The sequence below is a fragment of the Amborella trichopoda genome, chromosome 4, assembly GCF_054954075.1.
Source record: "Amborella trichopoda isolate Santa Cruz 75 chromosome 4, AtrichopodaSantaCruz75HAP2 v2.0, whole genome shotgun sequence".
NCBI lineage: Eukaryota > Viridiplantae > Streptophyta > Magnoliopsida > Amborellales > Amborellaceae > Amborella > Amborella trichopoda.
In genome coordinates, this window is record NC_142339.1 from 1,196,837 (window position 1) to 1,212,365 (window position 15,529).

The 15,529-nt window shown below is 36.1% G+C and overlaps 1 protein-coding gene and 1 long non-coding RNA gene across 3 annotated transcripts; one reads left to right on the plus strand and one right to left on the minus strand.

Annotated features, from left to right (window-relative positions):
- Positions 1–788: 788 nt before the first annotated feature.
- LOC148782179 (uncharacterized) lies at positions 789–2,516 on the minus strand. Its single transcript, XR_016053708.1, has 2 exons — positions 2,145–2,516; positions 789–1,487 (listed from the first exon to the last, which is right to left on the minus strand). It is a non-coding gene; the product is annotated as an uncharacterized LOC148782179 (long non-coding RNA).
- Positions 2,517–5,301: 2,785 nt separating this feature from the next.
- On the plus strand, positions 5,302–13,432 carry LOC18439474 (putative GTP diphosphokinase RSH2, chloroplastic). Of its 2 annotated transcripts, none has more exons than XR_016053709.1 (6): positions 5,302–6,616; positions 7,138–7,323; positions 8,419–8,879; positions 9,655–9,813; positions 11,405–11,770; positions 12,778–13,432. XR_016053709.1 is itself a non-coding variant. In XM_006849638.4 (6 exons), the coding sequence occupies exons 1-6, from the start codon at positions 5,840–5,842 to the stop codon at positions 13,063–13,065; spliced, it is 2,220 nt and encodes a 739-aa protein (XP_006849701.2). In that variant the 5' UTR covers positions 5,302–5,839; the 3' UTR covers positions 13,066–13,432. The 2 variants fall into 2 exon arrangements, 1 of the variants encoding a protein (XP_006849701.2); XM_006849638.4 differs by having other exon boundaries at positions 11,422–11,770.
- Positions 13,433–15,529: the final 2,097 nt, after the last annotated feature.

A 15,529-nucleotide genomic window follows, 5' to 3' on the forward strand; every position in this document is an offset into this window, starting at 1 on the left:
ACAACCTTTTGAAGATCTTTTTTTGAAAAAACTCATAATTCTTAACGGATTTCCAAAAATCAAATTTTTTCTGAAAAAGTTGTGTTTTAATCATCGACATGCTAGCTATGTTATGGAACATGGACTTGGGTCGACCCCGCTTGACCCATTCCACGCCTTTCTCTCTTTGCCTCCATTTTCTCTCTCATACCTAACATTTCTCTCTCTAAAAACCCTCTCCAATTGCCCCATTTTTAATTCTTGCATTTAATGTACTCTAGTGACAACCAGGAGCAACTGGATAAGCTTTCCCCCCTGAAAACACACACACTATAACTTATTAAAATAGTGTTATTTAGTAGACCTAATATTCAGAACCGATGACCTTTTCCAATGTACACTCACCAAAATAATGTATTAAATACACCCAATATTTTATACCTCTTTCCCAATGTCCTATTTGCAAATGTCATTTTCGTCCTTATCATTTCTCTACATAAAAAATGTGGTCAAATTATAGTCTAGTCAGCATGGAAGATTAAGGGAAAATTACATAGAATCCTCACAAATGGGCTTTCCAACTAATTTACCTCCAAACTAACTTTTTGTAGCTAATTTTTTCCCAAAACTATGTTTTCTAGCAAATAACCCCCTACCTCAAAAACTCAAAAAGTTCTTTTTTTTTTTTTTTGATGAAAATACCCCTTCTAGTAGCGTTCTCGTACAGAACAAATCATTTCGCCAGCTATGACAAACCCCATCATTACTTTTGCATGACCGCAGTTGTAAATTGCCGGACATATAAATTCTGTTGGACCGCAATTCTGCACTACCGGACTACTTATTCCATATAGCATTATGTCAGACCGTAGATTAAAAATGGGGGACAACACATTATTCTAGACACAAATACTGGTCTGCACATGTTAACTACTAGACACTTATCGGACCGCCCCTACTTCAGTAACTTAATCGTCGGAGCAATACTTGAAATCACCGGACTACCCCTACTCCAGTAACTTAAACACCGGACAATGACCATAAAACGCTGGACCACCTCTCCGATAATATAAGCGTTGGACCGAAGCTTTAAAATGCCAGACCGCGATACTCCAGTAAGACATATGTCGGACCGCCCATGTGAAGTGTCGGATTGCTTCAACGAAGTGTCAGACCGCACCTTTGAAATGCCGAGCTTATGGCAGTAAGATATCTGTCAGACCGCCCCTCTGCAAGTGCCAGATTAATCTAAGGGAGTGTCAAACCGCGCCTTTTAAGTGCCGGACTGCCCTTCTGCCAGTAAGATATCACTGGATCACCACTATGAAGTGTTGGATTGTTCCACAATAATGTCGGATTGATCATTTGAATTGTTGACTGCCTCATGCTAGAGAGAATTCTGCCGGTGTGCCCTTATGAAGTGCAAGAGTGTCTCTGATTCCAGTGACAGATTTGTCGGACTGCGATAGTCAAGTGTCGCACTGCCTTTTTGTTGGGGGGTATATAACCTACAAAAACAAGAGCTACTATTAGAATTAACAAGAGCTAGACATTTTTTTTTTTTTTAATGACAAACTAAATTTTAACAAGAGAAATAAGATGGATCATTCAAACAAAAAATTTACAGCAAAACAAACCCAAAAATTACAACCACCAATGACATTCAAACCCTAAAATTAGAATAGAGAAAAAAGTTTTAACAGGTAGGATAATCAAGAGGACAACCGAGAGGATAGACGATAAAAAAAAGGGAGGATACCATATTCAAGCTAATAGAGAATAAATTTACAATAGGGAAAAAAAATTACAACTACCAATAACATTCAAACCCTAAATGATACTACATTCAAATCAATCATCTATTTTTTTAAGTAGTTTTAACAGAGTGGATAATCAAGAGTAAGATTTTTTTAAGTAGTTTTAAATAGATACTACATGCACGAAGCATCTATCTAGACATAAAAGGAATGTGACAACAATATATATCAGCATTAATTTGCCTAAATAAAATCCAAAAAGGTAAAATTTTTTGTGGGATTGAAGAGAAAAGCAGATGGAAATGTAAAAATTACTGAAAAAGATAATATGATAATGATTTGGGGTTAAGAATATGACAACAATTTATTTTTTATTTTTATAAAAGTAAATAAAATACTCTTTCATACGTTTGATGGGGCTGATTTGGGGCTAAGAGATCGAGCTACAAATCGAGCTCGGGCTTTGGGGGTTGGGGCTGAGAAATCTCGAGCTGATTCACAGAGTCTGTGAGAGATCGGGCAGTGGGTCCTTCGTAGAGAGAGAGAGAGAGAGAGAGAGAGAGAGAGAGGGTGACAGCTCAGGCCCTAGATTTGGGTAGAGAGATCGAGAGAGAGGGTACGTTATTGGGCTACTATATCCTTCATAGAGGGAGAGGGAAAAGCTCGTGCCTGCTGTAGCAGAGAGAGTGAGAGAGAGGGAGCTGCGACTTGGTTTGGGAGAGAGAGACTGTGCGAGAGTAAGCTCGGGCCTGGTTTGGAGGAGAGAGAGCGAGAGAGAGAGAGGGAACCTGGGCCGATGTGAAGAGAGCGAGAGAGAGAGAGGGAGCCCGGGCCGATGTGAAGAGAGAGAGAGAGAGAGTGGGAGCCTGGGCCGATGTAAAGAGAGAGAGTGAGAAAGAGGGAGACAAAGTGGGTCCTCAGTGAAAAGAGATGAGGATTAATAATTAGGTTAGGTCAACGTGTGGGATAAGGGAGGGGTATTTTAATCTTTTTTTTAGTTGGGGGTATTTGCTAGGAAACATGATTTTGGAGAAAAAGTTTCTAAGAAATGATAGGTTGAGGGTAAATTGCTTAAAAAACCCGTTTTTTGGGGGGTTTTATGTAATTTTTCCAAAGATTAATCTTTTTTTTAAAATATATTTTTAATCATCATCATCCCAAGCCTTTTACTAATTAATTGAGATTGACAAAAATATTATTTTTAAAATATCTTTTAATAAATTCGATATTAATTTTAAAAGTCAGAAAGACTGACATGAAAGATCAAAGGATTATGGAGAATATAGAGCCTTGCAAGATTATTGTTTGTTCAAATGAACTCATAGAGATCAAAATTTTGTACCTAGAGATAGGATAAGGCTTGGATAATGATGAGATCAAAATTAGGTCCATCCGGGATGTCGTTTGGCTAAATTTGTAAAAGAAAAAGAAAAACAAGATCGTACTTGCATTCAATTGGAGGTGGTAAAAATTTTGAATCGAAAACTTGTTTAAAATGAGGAAATTTCAATATGATAATTGATTATTTCATGGATTTATGGATGTAGTACAGAGTATCATAGAGTTGATTGAAAAATCAAAATAAATATAAGATTTTACTAAGATAAGCACAATTTATATAAGGCGACATATTATCTATTTTAGTTGGATCATCATCATCACTATAGTATTTTTTCAATTTTTTTAGATATGTAAACTGTGGAAATGGAGGATGGGATATTATGTTGAGACATCCGGTCCCTTAATCACTAATGCCCCAACCCCATTCTTTCTTTTCCCAATTAATTGGGGTTGGTCATATGAATCCCAATCCAACATTTTACTCGATTTAGCTAGATCACATAGTTTTTAAAATAATATTAAAAAATATGTCAAATCCTATAATTTTTAATTCAAATGATTGAGAATAAAGTTGCTGCCTTATATAAAGTTTAAAAAAACAATAAGTTACTTTAAAATTCACTAATTATCTCACCATGGCTTTTTAGGGCTTTAGACTGAAAGGCAAGTTTTGTAGAAAAATCAAAGAATGAAGATAGAAAAAGAGGGGCACTCTCCATATTATAAAGTTCAATGTAGGACTATTCTTATGTACATGTCATTCTATATTATTTTAGTGTTATAACATTTTATATTATATTATAAGCCAATGCTTGACATTGTTTTCTTAATTCTAATCATGCTCCAAATCACTTTGAAATCTTGCATCCAAGTCATTAATTTAAGGGAAATTGTTTCATGTGGGTTGGACAACATTTATACGTATGTGGTCTAGAAAGTGTAAAGCTTCCATCTTAAAGATGGATGCAAGTAGGTGTTCCATATAAAAATAATAGAAACCAACGGTTCAAATGCTTTCTTATTAAAATTATTATTTTTAGTTTTTAAAATTTATTTATTTTATCATATTCATGATTTCCATGTTAGATATTGTATACCCTTAAATTTAAGTCTTAAAAAGTTAAAATCCATCTCAAACATAGATTTATTAAGAGGCCTGCATTTCTACTTATGTGGGCCTTAATTTAATTAATTGTTTTTATCCTCATGTTATTTATCGATAATGAAAATGACATGCAACCTGATAACTAATTCATTCTCTTTTAATGCTCAACAATCTCTAATGTCTAGTGAACCTCTTCGTAGCATTTGATCCCAATGAAGTTATGACTATCTATGAGAGAAAAAAGAAGGAATTGTTTTTGTAGGATGATTTTTTTATTTGAGTTCTAAAACCAAATTTTGGATTACCCACTCATGACATAGGTTTTGAATCAGTGGATCGGTGATCTTGATTGGCCAAACCAATAAAAATCCACCAAAATAATAATAAAAAATCCGGTCGGGGAATCATTGAGTTTTAAACTTGACTTTTTTGTATTCAATTTATTTCTACATTATTCCCTGCTCTCTAAATGACGTAGTAAATCTGTTTTAATGTTGACATTAGAATCTATCTTAATGTCACACTGCTTAAAATTTCCAAAGAGAGAATAAGAGAGTGCAAAAGGGAAAAAGGCAAGAACTTTTCAAATGATAGGAAAGGCATTTTGATAACTACGAGCTTAACCTCTTTAAAGAAAAAGAGAGAGAAATTTAGAGAGTTTTTAAAATTAAAACAAGTTTTTTCAATATATTTTTTAAGTGTATCTTTAATTCTACGTTTTAAGGTTACAATTTTAAATAACTTTTTTTCCAAATGCGATATAAAACAAATCTCTATAAAAAAATTTTAGAAAGAAATATTACAGAAAATAAATTTAATAAATAAATAAATAAATAAAATGTTGGAAATTTTCATATGGGAATAAGGGTATTTTCGTAAATATAAACTTAGTATTTGTAGAGAGGACTTTTTTTAGAGAGAGAGAGCCAAAACAAAAATGTTGGAAAATTGTAAAGACAGGAAGGGCATTTTGGTAAATATAAGAGAGGTCCTTGTTTCATAGGATTCGTCAACTCTTGCTCTGTCATTTTAAGTGTGAAAGGGGCAGATTCGGTAATTGTTCTTTTGCTTTGCCCAACTGCTAAGCATATTTATGGAAGGCCTTGTTGATGACTGAAAAAGAGGAAACGTATCTGCCCTAATTTCTGTACTTTTGCAAGAGCGAATTTCGCCTTTCGCCCTAATTTCTGATAATTCTTTGATTGTTTTATCCCGATTTCAGAGATTACGGTTTGGACTCGAGCTTTGATACTGTTTAAAATCCTCTGGTTTTTTCTAGGGTTTCATCTCTTGTTGTGGTACACGTGCAACGGAGGATTTGTTTTGGTGTATCACCATTAATTCAGGGTTTGGTGTTAGGTATTTGTATATGAACAGGAATTAGGGCTTTGAATTGCGTCTCTGTAAAGGTTTTGGGGGACAATATTGCAAGGTTTGTGAAGTAGAAAAAATTGGGGTCTTTGAATGACTTGGTGCAAGGGATTTGGAATTTGAGAAAGGACCATGGACTTTTCACGGTAAAGCTCCAGGGCTGTGGCTGTGTCATTTCCAGATCCGATAAAAATTAGGGTTTCCTGTACGGTTGGAGCTGTGTTCACAGAATCCTGCGTAAAAATCAATTTTTTTTCCCACTGTTTCTCCGTATTTTTGAGCATCCATGACGGTTCCTATAGCTCTTTATGCAAGCGCTCCTAGTAGTGTGTGCTCAACCCCCCATCCATGCCAAATTAACAATTCCCATGCTTCTCAAGACTATGAATTAAACCCTAGACCAGCTTCCACTGCTCAAAAACCCTTAGTGGGGGGACTTTCTTGCCTCTTTTCTTCCCCTTCAGTTAAGCACGCATCAAACCATGCCTCTGATGAGATTGGTACGCTTTGGCATGGCTGTGGCCCTTCAGAAAGGTGTGAAGATTTGAGCAGCTCCTTTTGTTATTCCTCCATTAATTCTTCACTTAAAGGTAGAGAACAAAGCCCTGTTTCTGTCTTCCATGGTCCAGTATCATGTAGCAGTTCGGTATCAAGAAGTCCCCCTGTTCGAATGACCAGAGATCGAACCATGGATTCACACTCCCAGGTTTCATACCGATACAATAGAGATGGGCTCTTTAATAGCTTTGTGAGGAATGCTTTGGGCTCGTCTTGCTTGGATTATGATTCACCGAGCTTTCCAATGCCCGGAAGTGGGTTCAGGCAAGAGGACTCGGATGAGTTCACGTTTAGTATGGAGGGAAATTTCGTGGACACAGAGACGCTTAAAGATGTTTCCTTGCATAATTTTGAACAGAAAAAACAGGCTAGATACTTGGGTGGTTGGTCTCTTGAGCCTTATGCACAAGAGATTTTAGCTGGGGCACAAGCAAGACATGGGATTTTCTGTGATGAATTTATTGTCAAGGCTTTTTGTGAAGCCGAGAAAGCACATCGGGGGCAGGTATAAATATTACAATCTGCCTTTTTAGATAAGTATTGTTGTTTCTATGAAGTTCTCAATTTTCCTGATTCTCGTTCCTTTGAAAAAGTAGGTTTCTAAAATAGCCCTGCTCACAACAATTGGAGTGAAGAAGAACAAAGATTTTTAGCCTGTACTGCGAGGATTATTTGGAAAACAGTTATAAATAGATTGGAGACAAGTTGAAGAGTCAAAACCTTTTTCTTTTTTAACACGTGTTAGTGGAATTGGAAGAGCCAAAATTGGAATTGGAAGAGTCAAAATTGTTACGTACTATGTATTCGGTGAATGATTCATGGACTCTTTGTTACTACGATCATGTATTGGATACATTTTATTTTAGCTTTATTTGGGAATTTTGTGTTAGTGATGATGCATAATATTGTGTATATTATCTTAAGCATATGTATGAGAATGCAATAGTCGTAATGGAGCGTATGGCTTAGAAATTCAGACTTTAAAATGATACTAATTTGTGAGTATGATGTTTTTTGCTTTGTTAGATGCGGGCAACAGGTGATCCATACTTGCAGCATTGTGTGGAGACGGCGGTTTTGCTTGCATCAATTGGAGCTAACCGTACGGTTGTGGCAGCTGGGCTGCTGCATGATACGCTTGATGACACCTTCTTGGACTATGAATATATATTTCAGTCTTTTGGTGGTGGAGTTGCTGATCTGGTTGAAGGGGTATGCCTGCTTATCTAGTGTTTAATTGAATGTTGCCTTTTGCTGTATTGTTTATGGGCTCTGCAATATCCGGTTCACCCAAGAAATCTTTTTAAGCTGCACTAGTGGTGCAGATTGATTTTAAGCTTATGATACTGTATTCTCACTCAGTCTAGCTGTTCATATGTAGTTTTGTTTGTCTATTATCTTTGTGGTTAATTTGTTTTTGTGACTCATTAATACATCTGATAGTTTGTCCTGTACTGTTTTTCTTAAGACGATGACATATAAACTAGATCTTAATCAATGCTACAAATATTTCCTAATTTTGCATTCTGTTTGAAGAGTCTTGCATCATGGATCTCCAGATCTTTCAAAAGTCTGTTGCTTAGTTTGCATTAACACTGGAGTCCTACCTTAATGTGGTCAAATTAGCAAATTTCTACTTACAAAGTTCTTTGTCATTCAAATGCGCGATCTTGGTTTTCCATATGTGGCTTCATTTTAGTCTTTTGAAAAGGTCGTGTGCAAGTAGCTGCATATGAAATATATACGTGTGAACACATGTACATGTTTGCAATTTTCTTTGTACTGTGAAGCATAATGTACCCACATAATGTACCGTTGATGGGTAATTATAAGAAAAAAGATGCTTTGGAGGGATGTTGCAGATTTGGTTATCTCATTCATAGATGGATGATGGGGGCCATCACGCATCTTAGAATGCTGGGCATATTACATGTATATATAAAATATTTGTGGAGTCAAATGGGGTTAGAGGAACTACATTGATCCCTCAGTTTCTAACTCTCAAGCTCTGTTTTCCTAAACACATAGTGGGTGATCTATCGTGTCAATGAAATGGTGGGAGCAATGGACAGGGTAGGACCTACATCAGGATTGTGTTCTTTTATGGTGGATCTTGCTGTCTCATCACAATCCATTTCAATGTATAGTGATATTGCACTGAACTATGCATTTCTCATTATCTGTTGGATTAATTATACTTTCTCCTTGGTATTTTTTATGTTGCGTTTCCTTCTTCTGAATCCTTTTTTTTTTGTGGTATTTTTTATATGCATCTAGTTCAAAATCTAATTTCATGTTTTATTTTAGGTCTCCAAGCTGAGTCAGCTGAGTAAGCTGGCCCGTGAAAACAACACTGCCAGTAAAACTGTAGAGGCAGATCGGCTACACACTATGTTCCTTGCAATGACAGATGCTCGAGCTGTCCTCATAAAACTGGCTGATCGACTTCACAACATGATGACTTTGCGACCATTGCCATTCTCTAAGCAACAAAGATTTGCTAAGGAAACTTTGGAAATCTTTGCCCCATTAGCCAATCGCCTCGGGATTTCGAGTTGGAAGGAGCAACTGGAAAACCTTTGCTTTAAGTATCTAAACCCAGCCCATCATGATGAGCTCTCCTCCAAACTTATGAAGTCATACAGGGAGGTGACGATTGCTTCGGCGGTCAAGAAACTGGGAGGTGCTCTAAAAGAGGAGGCGATTTCTTACCATGTTCTGTCGGGAAGGCACAAGAGCTTATACAGCATCTACTCAAAGATGTTAAAGTACGTGAGCATCTTTATATGCCTTATATTGTAAAGGGTCATGAGCTTGTACTGTTTTCTGCTATGTTACAAGGATGTGGATATGATAATCCATGTCAGACTTTGGATTCGAGGAATCTATCTCACCTACCTATATTTTGCAGAATCCAGTACAATCCATAAGCTTCTATATATATTAATATAAGTCTCTTTCTGAATTTTAATAATAAAATCAACATAGAAATGTCCGCACCATTCCAATCTGTGGTTCATGTGCCCTCTGTCAACACAGGGGACACATTTGTATCTATGAATCCCAAAATGGGAGATTTCTAGATAAGCATGTGGACATGGGTTTTCTGATTTGTATGCACGTCTTGTGTCTCGAGTGAGTTCATTTTTTTTTGGGGGTAGTTTAGTGATAGGAATTGAACTTGATAGGTAGTGTTTCTAACATCAGCTGCTAACCACTCAAGCTCAAGCCCACATCCTGATTGAGTTGATGTGTCGGATTCTCCTAAATGCACTTAGCGTGTTTGTAGTTTTGACATACGTTCTCTAATGGAGAGAGGGAGGGAGTGATGTGCATACAAGGTTTCTGGTGTGTACATGAGTTTTGCTAGTAAGAACACTGTGCTTAAGAATGCTGACGGCTCATATAAGACCCTGCATCCTTTTCACATGTGAAAAGAAGCCCATTTACGTGCATAAGTTCACCCAAAATAGCTTATATCATATGAATGGAATCAAATGGGCCCTCTCTATCTCTCTCATGGGTTGGCCATGAACCTTGCAGGAAGAAGCTGACTATGGATGAAATTCACGACATTCATGGGCTGCGACTGATTGTGGAAACTGAAGAAGATTGCTTTGCTGCACTGCGCATTGTCCATCAGCTGTGGCCTCAAGTTCCTGACAAGCTGAAGGACTATATAACACACCCGAAGTTTAATGGGTATGTCATGAAAAAGAACTGAATACTAATCTTTCCTTTATTACAGAATTTCTCCTATTGGTTTATGACTATGTCCCTGTGCTTCTGCTTTTTGCAATTTGTAGTTGACATACATGTATAACCAAGTTACGAAAAGCTGTTATCATTTCAAACATTTTGGCTTTGGGCCCATCTGGGCATGTTATCATAGAGATGGTTATGGGTGCTTGATCAATATCAGGCTTTATGGTCAAATGTTGTGAAATTTTTTAAAATATTATTTATTACGTCAGGTAAAGGCCGACATATCGGGTTTCAGAATTTCATTCAAAAGAAAATTGTATGTGGTATGGCTCCGATAATTCCTTATGAACTATTGAGGAATTTACATTCATACCCTTCTAGACATCTGTTATTACAGTTTTTCCCCATAATTTTGTATTTTATGTTCATACCCATTTTTTCATCCTTTTTCATTCTTTTTCAAAATGCCTCTACTTCAGACCTTGGAGGTCCGAAGTGGTTAAAAAAATTTCAAGTGAAAGTTTTGAATCCTGATCTTTAAGGTCCGAAATCAACAATTTCTTTACAACTCCGGACCTTTAAGGTTTGGAGGTGGTAGTGGAATTTTGACTTCGTATCTTCAAGATCCATGTCTTAAAAGTGTAGACTTAGGATCTCCAAAGTCCAAAGTCAAGATCTAAAGTTCACTTCGGAACTTGGCAGTCCGAAGTTGTTGTAAAAAAATTGTTTACGACTTTGGTGCAAAATCATCATCAACCTTCAAGGTGCGATGTGGGGGTATTTTGGGAAAATAAAAAAAGAAAAACGTTATGAAAGTAAAATATTTTCTGAACAGATTAAAAACACAGTACAATAGCCAACAGATTAAAAAAAAAAAGAAAAAAGAAAAAAGAAAGAAGAAAAAAGAAAAAGAAATGGTATGAGAGTAAAATCGAAGTCTTTTGGGGCAAAACTATAATAAAGGCTATCTAGGGGGATTGAACTTGGAATTCTCTAAAGGAAAAAGTTTATATAGAGCTGAGGCTCTAAACAATCAAATTAGAGCGCACCTCAAAAATTTCACTAGAAAGGTGTTGTTTTGATGCCTAAATATCGTCAAATTGATCACATCAAGATGCATGGACATGAGAAAAAAATGGATTTCAAGTTTTGGAAATAGTGCATCTTGTAATGTATTTTTGGACTGTCAATTTTCAAGTTTTCATAGATCTGCTCGATCTACACTATTTTTGAAGCTTTAAATTTTATAATTAGAGATGAAATTATATTTTAGGGCTATCACAAAGATTTCCAGTATTGAGACCACATGCCTCGATACTATTTAAAGGTGCTCTCTACTTGGATTGCTTAGAACCTGGGCTCTATACAAACCGCACCCTTCTCTAAAACATATTACCTTAAATAACTGCTGTATATACATATATTAATTCAGCTGTTTTATTTTCTCAATGTCCCATCCTATACTTCTGTCGGACACCATACATATCTACATCAGTTTCTCCCTAGTATTGTACTTGTAACATTGTTTGGACTTTGTTTATAACCATTTTAAAGATCTCTCTCTCTCTCTATCTCCATTTGAGATCAGTTGGTGGGGTGTTTCAGGTATCGATCTCTACACACAGTCGTGTTGGGTGAGGACATGGCTCCTCTTGAAGTTCAGATACGGACGCGAGAAATGCATTTGCAAGCAGAGTTTGGGTTTGCTGCTCATTGGAGATACAAGGAAGGTGATTGTGAGCATCCTTCCTTTGTGCTTCAAATGGTGGAATGGGCCAGATGGGTTGTAACATGGCAATGTGAGACGAGCAAAGATCGCTTCTCGTCTCTTGGGTCTGATTCTATTAGACCATCCTGCCCTTTTCCTTCGCATTCCAAGGATTGCCCTCATTCTTATGTTCCTCGTGGAGAGCAAGAGGGGCCGGTTTTTGTAGTCATTATGGAGAATGATAAGGTAAATTACTTTCTATTGGTTTTTTTTTTTTTGTGTGTGTGTGTTATTTGATTGGTTCAGACAATCTCAGTGTGATAAGAAAAGGAAAAAAAAATGTATGTTGCTTATGCTTTGTGTGGTTCCTGTGTTTTCGGTTAGACTCCATTCGAGAATCATACATAAGAAATATACCATTCTTTTAGACTTGATCAAAGTGTTCCACATTTTTCTAGTACCCTCCCGATGGCTTTGAAAACTTGTTTTTTTTTATTGTTTTTGTAAAGATGTATTTTTGTAAAATATAGAGAGTATTTTTTAAAATGGTTTTCATTGTTTAGGGAGAAAGCCTCAACCAAGGTACTTGGCCCTTGGCTGAGGCAACTCAGCTCAGCCAAGTCTGAGTGGACCTGGCTGAGACATGTACACCCAAAAATTGTAAAAATGTCAAGAAAAGGTAAAAAAAAAAATTGTGAAAAGAGAACTTAAAAATCAGATAACATTAAAAGAGAAATAGATTGCATTAGAATACTAAAGAAGATGAAAAAAAATCTTTAGAAAGATGGATTATTGAAAAACTTCATTTATACCGTGAGTATTTCACAAAAATTAGGAAAGGAAAAAAATATAAAAGTTCTCAAATCATTTTAAAAACTATCAAAATCATCTAAAAAGGGATATTACTAACATGGTTTCTTCTATTTTTTCTTTTTTTGGTATTTTTCACCTTGTTTTTTATTTGTTGTTGGGTTTTTTGGGGCCCAGTGAGTTGGGCACCCAGCTCGCCCTCAACTTCCGCGCCAGTATGGCAAAGCTGAGTTACCCACCTGAGTCCGATTGGACTTTGGCAAGTCCAAAAACGCTGAATGGTTCTTTAAGTGTTTTGGAAAATAGGAGAGAATTTATTGTTTTCCTATCTGTCATATACCTTTATGGGTTATATTCACTGGGGCTTCATAGCCCATTGTTATGCGTGGTTTCCATTGACGATTATGATGATGAGAAAGAAGCCTCTTGTCGGTATTTTGCAGATGGCAGTGCAGGAGCTACCAGCTAATAGCACAGTGATGGATCTCTTAGAGAGTGTGGGGAGAGGGAGCTTAACCCCTTATAGGGTCCTCCCCATGAAAGAGGAGCTCAGGCCAAGGCTCAATAATCGAGTGGTAAGCGACCCGGCTCGTCGGCTAAGAATGGGAGACTTGGTCGATCTCACACCTGCAATTCCTGACAAATCATTGACCGAGTGTAGGGAAGAAATCAGGAGGATGTTTGCTAGGGATCTCACAGTTTCAGGAAGGGGGGCAATGGGTAGGAGTTGAGAACCCCTCTGACTCTCTGTCTCAATGATTGAATCATGTGAGTGTATTTGGTGTTGGATCAATTGTTTGGTTGTGTATATAAATATTTGTACAGAAGTATATAATCTAATATATGATATAGCTCTGAGGATTTGATATGGGGGAGCTGGGTGATGGTGACTGAATGGATTTGCTCCCCTCGTCAAGTTGATGGCTAATTGGATTAAAGTTCTCTCTGATTTGATGGCTTTGGATCAAAGTTCCGTTTCTCTGAATGGGCTCCTCCCATTGGATCCAATGTGTGTGCCATTGCACAAATTTGGTTATGGCTGTTGTATTTGATGTATCAAATGAACTGGTGAATTTTATACAATGTCACATTACATAACTGGGTTATATTTTAGGGTTATACAATGTCACATTCCATAACTGGGTTATATTTGATGTATCAAAAGAACTGGTGAATTTTATACAATGTCACATCCAATGTGGAGGTTACCATCATTCTCACTCGTAATGATGTTTCAAATTGGATGGTTAGGGGTGGGTGAGGCACGAGGTTTGAGAATTGTTTTTTGTAACTCGTAATGATGTTTCAAATTGGATGGTTAGGGGTGAGGCACGAGGTTTGAGAATTGTTTTTTGTAAAGCTTTGTTGATTCGATGACACTCTTTCAACCACTCATTTTGAAAGTTAATGGACAATAACGACTGCAACTTTCATCTATAAAAGATAAATAGTTACTTTGTCGACGAGCCCGTGGATAATCCCATATTTTATGCCACTAGTTGGGTTATGATTGTTATATTGAATGTATCAAATCAACTGGTCATATTTTGATGAAACGCCTGTTGTTTCTCTTGTAGTGAACTAGAGGAAATTACACGTATGTCCTATAGTCTTGTTATTTAAAAAATATCGAATTTTTTTGTTATTGTATTTGTACCCAATTTGTTTGTAATTTTTAAAAATGATGATATTGCCTTGCTTTGTGTATTTTGAGAGTATGAAATTTGAGATTTATGTACACCCAATCATAAGGTCTAAGAAATCTTTAGAATTTGAAAATTAGAAGTATTTTAGTTGAGCGAATATTTTGGAACCTAAAATTTTGATTTTTCATCGTCAAAAATGAAAAATCATGAAGTATTTAACTAAAATGATTTTCGAAGTTTTGAAGTACTTGCTCAACTTAAACATTTCAAAATCTCCAATTCTGGAGGAAATAGTTTATATAGAGTTAGGGCTCTAAACAATTAAATTAGAGCGCAGCTCAAAAATTTCATTAGGAGAGATTGTTTTGATACCCAAATATCTTCAAATTGATCATTTTGAAATCAAGAAGCATAGATATGAGAGAAAAAAATGTATTTCAAGTTTTGGAAATATTGTATCTTGTAATGCATTTTGGACTGTTCATTTTTTAGATTTTCAAGTTTTCATATATCTGTTCGATCTACACTATTTTTGAAGTTTTGAATTATATCTAATTATAAAATTTAAAGGCTATCACAAAGATTTCCAATATTAAAACCACATTTCTCAATACCATTTGAAGGTCTGCTCTCCTTTGATTGTTTAGAGCCTTGGTTTTATACAACCTACACCACAATTTCTCTTCTAGATAAATTTATGCTTATATCCCCTTGATGTCCCCTTGCAACATCAGTCCTCTTAAGTTTAACCATCATTGTTTGTGTTTTTTTTTTCTTTTCAAAATGCCAATTGGACCTTGAAAATTTAAAGGAATACAGCTTCTCAGACTTCAAACCATCAAGTTCCGAAGTGAACTTGGGATCTTGATTTTGGACCTCGAAGATCGAAGTTAAAGCCAAAACTTGTTAAGATTTCACTTTATATTTTCGACGTCAATGGTCAAGAATTTCTTTATCATTTCGGATTTTAAAGGTCCGAAGTAATAACAACTTCTTGACTTCATTTCCGAAGTCTAGAATTTCTTTGCAACTTTGGATCATTAAGGTATTAAGTGAGGCCATTTTGGGGAAAAAGAAACAGGAAGGAAATCGGGTATGAAGGTAAGATACAAAAGTTTGTAGGGAATATCTTTAGCAACGGATTATTGGAAAAATTCCTCTTAAATCTCTAAAAATGATGTAGTTGTTATAGGCTTGTTGAGCCGGGCTTGAGCCAGAGTGGTTAGCACTTGAAGCTAGCAATTTTATTTCTCAAGTTCGATTGGTACTACTGAACTACCAATAAACAAATGCTGAGTGAAAAATAGGGAAGAAATGCTAACTATTATTAGTGAATGAAATCACCGATTCTGATTTGTAATAACTTCCTCGAATATAAATACGATAAAATCAAGGGTAGACAACATTAAAAACAACTGATGCATTTTATCATATGATGTTTAGTTACTCCAGTTCAACACAATAGCCCAAGAGAGAGCGATCCCATAAATTATGTGTAAACAAATTGAACTACAGTAACTTAGAGACCACCAGTATATGATGAAACTGT